This window comes from Palaemon carinicauda, chromosome 3 (assembly GCF_036898095.1).
Source record: "Palaemon carinicauda isolate YSFRI2023 chromosome 3, ASM3689809v2, whole genome shotgun sequence".
Classification (NCBI taxonomy): domain Eukaryota; kingdom Metazoa; phylum Arthropoda; class Malacostraca; order Decapoda; family Palaemonidae; genus Palaemon; species Palaemon carinicauda.
The window spans coordinates 165,469,353-165,479,352 of record NC_090727.1 but is presented as its reverse complement, the minus strand read 5'-3'; the positions used below and the strand labels follow the sequence as shown (position 1 = coordinate 165,479,352).

Genomic DNA, 10,000 nt, shown 5'->3' with positions numbered 1-10,000 from the left:
AAACAATTTCATCAAAATAAGCCAATATGGTAACTGCTTTTCCGGATGTCTTACTCATTTAAAAGGCCTTTTCCTCTCGCATTATTTCATTTGAAGACTGACCTGCTTTTAGCTGCAAACTCTAGATTCTGATCTCCACTGCACAAGCCAGCGACATCGAAAGGTTAGTTGTGAGAACAGAGCTCCTATTTATTAATAAACAACATCGATATTTAAAGAGAACCTTGATGGAAGGAAATCAGGAGAAAAAAATTGCCTTATATCGAAAAAACCACTGTTATTTCTATTCATGCTCCAACGAGCAGCAGGATATTAATTATTAGCAAAGAAGTGTCTATTGAAGCGGATAGGGTGTTGAGAAAAGAAGAGAAAATGTAAAAGACAAAAAAAAAAAAAAAAAAAAAAAAAAATCTGGAAATTCGCGTATATCACTGAAACTTTTGCCAATAAATATTTTTAACAGGAATTGTTTTATGTGCAACATAAATTCCTCCGAAATGTCCGTGAATTTACTATTTAGGGAAGTAAATAATAAACTTGAAAGGGGGGAGAGGGAGAGTACCTCTTTACCCCGCTATAGCTCAAAACAAATAGTATATTATTGCCAATCACATAAAAATATTTCATATTTGCCTTCGCCAAAATCGAATAGTTTTACGAAGGGTATGTATTCACCCAAGTCGTCTGTTTTTCAATTTATTTGTTTATGAGCAACTTTACAGAAAAACTACTGTACCGAATCTGACCAAACTTGAGTCATGTTGGGTTTGACCCAAGAATGAATCTGTAACATTTAGGATAAAGTACATCAAAGTACATGCACGCAGCAGTACTTTGAAAATAATCGCAATGTTAAATAAATGGCAAATATTTTGTTACCGTATTTTTTGTTTGTGAACAACATTATGCAAAATCTACTTAACCAATATCAACGAAACTTGGTGGACATATAGCGTACAACCCAAGGACAAATCCATTAGATTTTGAAGAAAATAAATCGAAGTTCTGTAAAAGTACGCAGTGTAGTTAAGAGCAAAATAAGAGTTCTTGATGAGGCAAAGGTATGCTCTGTTTCCATTAAACCGATACTGCCATTGCTTGATGTAGAATCTTCTGCACTACGAATGTATCAATAAGCTCTTGCATGCAACTTGATATTTGAAATGTGAATACGCTATGCTGCTATATAGGAAAGAAGAGTTGGATAAATGCCAAATAATGTACTACGAGCAAATGTATAAACGCTGATCTTCTATCTACTCAACCTTACACACAATTATAATTATAAACTTATACTTCGAATGAGTTGTGTAAGTAGCTTTTAATTCATTATGAAGTTAATTTTACCGACAGAACAAAAACAAAATAAGAACCTATCACGAATATAATCATAAGGATGACCAAGATAAATATATTCAAATCCACAATTCAATATATCGAAACTGAATTATGTATATTCAAATCCTCTTAAAGGATTATATATCCAAGCAATTAATTTACAATTGTTCTATTCTGGCTAGTGAATTGTAATACCACAGATAATTTTCATTTCAATTAACAGTAGTACTCTCATTATCATTATTACTCGTTTAATTATCATTATTACAAATTCTATCATAATTTCCTATACCATGAAAAATGGAAACATTAAACAAAGAAAACTAATACTCAAAAACAAATAAATCAATAAACTTCTTAATCTATACGCAATAAAAACACAATATAATAAACTTATTAAGAAGTTTTCATTGTGTTCTGAAATGTTTATCAAACCGCATTAAACTTCTAAATAAAGGGTTAATAAAAGCGTTCGCTTTACCTCAGCTTATAATACTGAGATCAAATGATAAGGGATTCATTGTCAGTCAAGTATATGAGAGTTAAGGAATATAGAAATATGATGAATACATAGATTCATATTTTTCTTTACACACACGCACACACACATTATATATATATATATATATATATATATATATATATATATATATATATATATATATATATATATATATATATATATATATATATATATATACCCTTTCTGAGTAGTAGGTTTCTGTATTGTTATGATCAGCAGAGCTGTACTAATCAGGGTCACCAATACTAGGTTGGTTTGCTGTGAGCGATCAGATTAAAATCTTCCGCCATCACAATTCAACAGTGGTCAGTGTGGTAATGAAAAATGGCCAAAACCCCAGACATGATTGAGACCTTTGTCCTGCAGTGGACTTGAAACAGGTGCATTTATTATTTATTGTTGGTTGATATACATATACCATCTTAAAATTTGGATGCCTTAAACATTCAAATTTGTTCATATAACCCCAAAGTTAGGTCACGTCACATGCATGATACACACTGTTAAAGAAGCAGATACACAAACAAACACTCCCCCAACTACACCACACAGACACACAGACACACACACACACACACATATATATATATATATATATATATATACACGGTGGTAACCGAAATAAAGAACTATGACATTTTTCATACTTTACAGCCAAATCATGGATGATTTCCCAGTACAAAACACTTCCAAAATATTAACGGTTTCATTCGCCTTCAATGAATAGTCATCATCAGTACTCTTAACTCCCAATCACACGCTATACCAATTATCTTTATATTCCCGCACCTCTCTCTCTCTCTCTCTCTCTCTCTCTCTCTCTCTCTCTCTCTCTCTCTCTCTCTCTCTCACTCTCTCTCTCTCTCTGTGCCTCTTTCATACCATCTATTGTACAGTGTATCCTCCATTTTATAGCTTTCTATCTCCTACACACTAGTTTCACCAACCTATTATACTCCATTCTCTCCACATGATTAAACCATCTAAAAATGCCTGTCCATTATTTCACATACGTAAAACCTTATAATTCTTTTTTTTTCTCAATTGCAGATATCTACGGGAATCATGACGAAATTGAGTGCGCTTACATTACTTCTACTTATCTCTTCATTTAAAAGAGGAGGTAATGTATCTCTACTCTTGTTTCATTATTCGTCAAAGGAAACAAAAGAAAATAAATACGGAATGAATGCTATTATTGCCATAATTTACGACTTTGTCATACAAAGGTGGGCACACCAGGACAAATTTGATCATGCAATTACACTCATGTATTTACGTTAGATCTATATAACCATGTAACTCATATCAATATTAGCCACCATTATTTTCTTGATATTTCTAATGTCAATATAATTCTCTCTCTCTCTCTCTCTCTCTCTCTCTCTCTCTCTCTCTCTCTCTCTCTCTCTCTCTCTTATTCTTTTGAAATATGTATTCAAGATTTGAATTGCTTGAGGTTACACTTGGGCGCACTATTCTATCTTATTTTCTTCCCTTTTTCTTAAATTTTTTATACTTTATATATGAAAGATTTAATGTTGTTACTGTTCTTAAAATAATTAATTACTTCTTTAGTAGTTTACTTATTCATTTCCTTTCCTCACTGAGCTATTTTCTCTGTTGAAGCCCTTGGCATAAATTATAGCATCTTGCTTCAAACTAGGGTAGTAGCTTCGAAATTAATCATCATCATCATCATCATCATAATAATAATAATAATAATAATAAAGCTGTCGATGACCCATATATACCACTATTAAACACACAAAGAAAAATGGTTATTTTAATAAACTTAATTATCCTGGCAGATGCTGACCAGCAATGCTATTCGTGTACCGACTGCTCAACTCTTCCGCTCAGCCCACCGATTGTGCATGATTGCAAACACTCTTGCATGGATCACATTGTATGCAATGGTAAATAAATATCTGGCTTATTTTGGGGGAGGGGAAATACATTTCTAACCTATTTTGGATGCTATGGTGTATTTTTTTCTGTATACTACGTATGCTCGTCTATTTTATTGTTCTTTTATTCTATAAAGTTATTTTATTTATAAAATCAAATAATAAAACGAAAACGTAACTAGTTAGTTTCAAAAGTGAAAAAAAATCTTTTAACCCACCAATATTCCAAAAATAGTATGACCCTGAGTAATTAGCTAATCAAGTGAAGAAAATGGTAGCGGCAGAAAAGAACTGTGCATAGAACATCCAATATTGAATATCAAATAAAATAATCAATTTAATAACATCTCTTTACAGGTCAAAGCTCAACCCCTACAGTAGACCGAACATGTGGTTGGGAGAACCACCCTGAAGGTTGCAGACAAATTTCAGAGAAAGCCTTTGATTGCAGTTGCGAAGGCGATCTGTGCAACCATGGAGATCGGACAGAACTCTGCAACGGAGCTGTCTTCTTATCTAGTTCCTCGTTACTCGTTGTTGCCTGCATTGCATCATTTTTGTTTAGAAACAAAATGCCAGAATGTTAACGCAGGTTTACGCGGTCGAACGCAGTTCGATAGACAACTATTTGAAGTGATGTTCGTACGTGTGAACGGGGTATTTGGTTGTCGAACACGTTTGTCGAACGGTTCAAAGAAAGTCTGTTCTCGCCTGATTTTTGTGGGCGGGGCTTCATTGTCCACAAACCTTATGCATTTGTGGCTAACTCCACCTCTTCGAACCGTTTGACCAGCAAATTCTACAACCAATTTCGAGGAACCGTTTTATAAAACATTACATAGTTTGCTAGTTCTCCATTCTATTCACATTCTTAAAAAACTTATGAATGGGTTACGATTACGAGCAATTTTATGGTAAGTGTTCATTTTCTGGAGAAATGTAAAACCTGTGTGATTTTACCTGAGAATTGATACCCGTTCATGGTATCGTTATCCGACCATTAAAAAAAATATTCAATAATGTGAATAAGTTATATTGTTGTTCTTTCGTTATGTAACTGCGATTATTGATTTCCAAGATGCAAGGTATGTAATATATCAATTGTTGCTTTTCTTAAGACGACAATAGTTCATAGAAAAAATTCTGTAACTTTCATATCCCGTAATTAAAATGACTTTATATTACAAGAAACATCGGTAAATTATTTTATTCAATTAACCCTAGTCCATTTAATATTGGAGAAATCATGATAGATATATATGTGTGCTTATATGTGTATATATGTTTATATATATATATATATATATATATATATATTGTATATATTACTTCTATGATATATGTAGTTCATATATATGTACATATAAAGTAGACACACACACACACACACACACACACATATATATATATATATATATATAGATAGAAGGATATATAGAAAGATAAACCAATAGATATATAGGTAGTTAGAAAGATAGATAAATATATGTGCATACACATGTTATATCTACAAAACTCTTCCAAAGATAAATACAAGATTATCAACATAAATAAAAGGCGGAGAGAGAAAAAGAGAGTTAACCGTTATGGAATTAAGACAAAGATAGAACGAAAGCTACGACAAAAGTCTTCCATAGATAAATATAAGATTATCAACATAAGTAAAAGAGAGAGAGAGAGAGAGAGAGAGAGAGAGAGAGATAACCGTTAAGGAATTAAGACAAAGATAAAACGAAAGATACGACAAAAGTCTTCCAGAGATAAATCCAAGATTATCAACATAAATACAACGCAGAGAGAGAGAGAGAGAGAGAGAGAGAGAGAGGGAATGCTATGTCACTTTATTTGTGTATATACATACATATATGTATGTGTGTATATATATATATATATATATACAGTATAGGGTATACACAATTATGATAAATAGTAGTTAACGCTGAGAGAGAGAGAGAGAGAGAGAGAGAGAGAGAGAATGCTGTGTCCACTTTATACTTTCACAGTCGGTGTTTTTGATGTTTCATCTTATCAGCTTGAGTCACTGATCACAGGTGGGTAGCGGAAATCATACGCCCATTCCCTATAAGGAGCTTACATTAGATTATTCACAAAATAAAACAACTAAATTTGTGATATTTCCTAACCAAACATTCTTATCCAATGTTTAGGATACATTTACAAACCTCATAGCGAAACGTATCAACCGAGAAAGCATGTTATTTTCAAACAATTTCATCAAAATAAGCCAATATGGTAACTGCTTTTCCGGATGTCTTACTCATTTAAAAGCCCTTTTCCTCTCGCATTATTTCATTTGAAGACTGGCCTGCTTTTAGCAGCAAACTCTGGATTCTGATCTCCATTGCTCAAGCCAGCGACATCGAAAGGTTAGTTGTGAGAACAGAGCTCCTATTTATTAATATACAACATCGATATTTAAAGAGAACCTTGATGGAAGGAAATCAGGAGAAAAAAAAAATTGCCCTATATCGAAAAAACCACTGTTATTTCTCTTCATGCTCCAACGAGCACCAGGATATTAATTATTAGCAAAGAAGTGTCTATTGAAGCGGATAGGGTGTGTTGAGAAAAGAAGAGACAATGTAAAAAAAAAAAAAGAAAAAAAAAAAAAAAAAAAAAAAAAAAAAAAAAGGCCTTATATTTCAATCGTAGTACTGTATTCTGAAAATTCGCGCATATCATTGAAACTTTTGCCAATAAACATTTTTAACAGGAATTGTTTTACGTTCAACATAAATTCCTCCGAAACGGCCGTGAATTTACTATTTAGGGAAGTAAATAATAAACTTGAAAAGGGGGGGGGGGGGGAGTACCTCTTTACCCAGCTATAGGTCAAAACAAATAGTATATTATTGGCAATCGCATAAAAATATTTCATATTTGCCTTCGACAAAATCAAATAGTTTTACGAAGGGTATGTATTCACCCCAGTCGTCTGTCTTTCAATTTATTTGTTTATGAGCAACTTTACAGAAAAACTACTGTACCGATTCTGACCAAACTTGAGTCATGTTGGGTTTGACCCAAGAATGAATCTGTAACATTTTGGATAAAGTACATCAAGGTACAATTACGCAGCAGTACTTTGAAAATAATCGCAATGTTAAATAAATGGCAAATATTTTGTTACCGTATTTTTTGTTTGTGAACAACATTATGCAAAATCTACTTAACCAATATCAACAAAACTTGGTGGACATATAGCGTACAACCCAAGGACAAATCCATTAGATTTTGAAGAAAATAAATCGAAGTTCTGTAAAAGTACGCAGTGTAGTTAAGAGCAAAATAAGAGTTCTTGATGAGGCAAAGGTATGCTCTGTTTCCATTAAACCGATACTGCCATTGCTTGATGTAGAATCTTCTGCACTACGAATGTATCAATAAGCTCTTGCATGCAACTTGATATTTGAAATGTGAATACGCTATGCTGCTATATAGGAAAGAAGAGTTGGATAAATGCCAAATAATGTACTACGAGCAAATGTATAAACGCTGATCTTCTATCTACTCAACCTTACACACAATTATAATTATAAACTTATACTTCGAATGAGTTGTGTAAGTAGCTTTTAATTCATTATGAAGTTAATTTTACCGACAGAACAAAAACAAAATAAGAACCTATCACGAATATAATCATAAGGATGACCAAGATAAATATATTCAAATCCACAATTCAATATATCGAAACTGAATTATGTATATTCAAATCCTCTTAAAGGATTATATATCCAAGCAATTAATTTACAATTGTTCTATTCTGGCTAGTGAATTGTAATACCACAGATAATTTTCATTTCAATTAACAGTAGTACTCTCATTATCATTATTACTCGTTTAATTATCATTATTACAAATTCTATCATAATTTCCTATACCATGAAAAATGGAAACATTAAACAAAGAAAACTAATACTCAAAAACAAATAAATCAATAAACTTCTTAATCTATACGCAATAAAAACACAATATAATAAACTTATTAAGAAGTTTTCATTGTGTTCTGAAATGTTTATCAAACCGCATTAAACTTCTAAATAAAGGGTTAATAAAAGCGTTCGCTTTACCTCAGCTTATAATACTGAGATCAAATGATAAGGGATTCATTGTCAGTCAAGTATATGAGAGTTAAGGAATATAGAAATATGATGAATACATAGATTCATATTTTTCTTTACACACACGCACACACACATAATATATATATATATATATATATATACCCTTTCTGAGTAGTAGGTTTCTGTATTGTTATGATCAGCAGAGCTGTACTAATCAGGGTCACCAATACTAGGTTGGTTTGCTGTGAGCGATCAGATTAAAATCTTCCACCATCACAATTCAACAGTGGTCAGTGTGGTAATGAAAAATGGCCAAACCCCAGACATGATTGAGACCTTTGTCCTGCAGTGGACTTGAAACAGGTGCATTTATTATTTATTGTTGGTTGATATACATATACCATCTTAAAATTTGGATGCCTTAAACATTCAAATTTTTTCATATAACCCCAAAGTTAGGTCACGTCACATGCATGATACACACTGTTAAAGAAGCAGATACACAAACAAACACTCCCCCAACTACACCACACAGACACACAGACACACACACACACACACATATATATATATATATTATATATATATATATATATATATATATATAACACGGTGGTAACCGAAATAAAGAACTATGACATTTTTCATACTTTACAACCAAATCATGGATGATTTTCCAGTACAAAACACTTCCAAAATATTAACGGTTTCGTTCGCCTTCAATGAATAGTCATCATCAGTACTCTTAACTCCCAATCACACGCTATACCAATTATCTTTATATTCCCGCACCCCCCTCTCTCTCTCTCTCTCTCTCTCTCTCTCTCTCTCTCTGTGCCTCTTTCATACCATCTATTGTACAGTGTATCCTCCATTTTATAGCTTTCTATCTCCTACACACTAGTTTCACCAACCTATTATACTCCATTCTCTCCACATGATTAAACCATCTAAAAATGCCTGTCCATTATTTCACATACGTGAAACCTTATAATTCTTTTTTTTTTTTCTCAATTGCAGATATCTACGGGAATCATGACGAAATTGAGTGCGCTTACATTACTTCTACTTATCTCTTCATTTAAAAGAGGAGGTAATGTATCTCTACTCTTGTTTCATTATTCGTCACAGGAAACAGAAGAAAATAAATACGGAATGAATGCTATTATTGCCATAATTTACGACTTTTTCATACAAAGGTGGGCACACCAGGACAAATTTGATCATGCAATTACACTCATGTATTTACGTTAGATCTATATAACCATGTAACTCATATCAATATTAGCCACCATTATTTTCTTGATATTTCTAATGTCAATATAATTCTCTCTCTCTCTCTCTCTCTCTCTCTCTCTCTCTCTCTCTTATTCTTTTGAAATATGTATTCAAGATTTGAATTGCTTGAGGTTACACTTGGGCGCACTATTCTATCTTATTTTCTTCCCTTTTTTTTTATTTTTTTTATACTTTATACATGAAAGATTTAATGTTGTTACTGTTCTTAAAATAATTAATTACTTCTTTAGTAGTTTACTTATTTATTTCCTTTCCTCACTGAGCTATTTTCTCTGTTGAAGCCCTTGGGCATAAATTATAGCATCTTGCTTCAAACTAGGGTAGTAGCTTCGAAATTAATCATCATCATCATCATCATCATCATAATAACAATAATAATAATAATAATAATAATAATAATAATAATAATAATAATAAAGCTGTCGATGACCCATATATACCACTATTAAACACACAAAGAAAAATGGTTTTTTTTAATAAACTTAATTATCCTGGCAGATGCTGACCAGCAATGCTATTCGTGTACCAACTGCTCAACTCTTCCGCTCAGCCCACCGATTGTGCATGATTGCAAACACTCTTGCATGGATCACATTGTATGCAATGGTAAATAATTATCTGGCTTATTTTGGGGGAGGGGAAATACATTTCTAACCTATTTTGGATGCTATGGTGTATTTTTTTCTGTATACTACGTATGCTCGTCTATTTTATTGTTCTTTTATTCTATAAAGTTATTTTATTTATAATATCAAATAATAAAACGAAAACGTAACTAGTTAGTTTCAAACGTGAAAAAAAATCTTTTAACCCACCAATATTCCAAAAATAGTATGACCCTGAGT

The 10,000-nt window shown here is 32.3% G+C and overlaps 2 protein-coding genes and 1 long non-coding RNA gene across 3 annotated transcripts in view; 2 read left to right on the top strand and 1 right to left on the bottom strand.

Moving 5' to 3' along the window:
- Nucleotides 1-10,000, bottom strand: part of LOC137637989 (uncharacterized) — a 227,198-nt gene that overhangs the window by 32,330 nt on the left and 184,868 nt on the right. The window lies entirely within an intron of this gene.
- Nucleotides 82-4,704, top strand: LOC137637988 (uncharacterized). The gene is made up of 4 exons (XM_068370086.1): nucleotides 82-163; nucleotides 2,912-2,984; nucleotides 3,673-3,780; nucleotides 4,129-4,704. Exons 2-4 carry the CDS (start codon nucleotides 2,927-2,929, stop codon nucleotides 4,356-4,358), a joined length of 396 nt encoding a protein of 131 aa, XP_068226187.1. The 5' UTR covers nucleotides 82-163; nucleotides 2,912-2,926; the 3' UTR covers nucleotides 4,359-4,704.
- LOC137637987 (uncharacterized) overlaps nucleotides 6,085-10,000 on the top strand; it is a 4,866-nt gene continuing 950 nt past the window's right edge. Inside the window, exons 1-3 of the mRNA XM_068370085.1 lie at nucleotides 6,085-6,158; nucleotides 8,877-8,949; nucleotides 9,654-9,761. Of these exons, the coding sequence (XP_068226186.1) occupies nucleotides 8,892-8,949; nucleotides 9,654-9,761 (166 nt within the window). The 5' untranslated portion in view covers nucleotides 6,085-6,158; nucleotides 8,877-8,891. The remainder of the gene's footprint in view (nucleotides 6,159-8,876; nucleotides 8,950-9,653; nucleotides 9,762-10,000) is intronic.

Bases quoted from the DNA above. Each gene is read 5' to 3' on its own strand.
- LOC137637988 (XM_068370086.1), top strand. From the start codon at position 2,927: ATGACGAAATTGAGTGCGCTTACATTACTTCTACTTATCTCTTCATTT. The intron at 2,985-3,672 runs GTAATGTATCTC...TTATCCTGGCAG, and splicing joins CTCTTCATTTAAAAGAGGAG to ATGCTGACCAGCAATGCTAT. The intron at 3,781-4,128 runs GTAAATAAATAT...ATCTCTTTACAG, and splicing joins GGATCACATTGTATGCAATG to GTCAAAGCTCAACCCCTACA.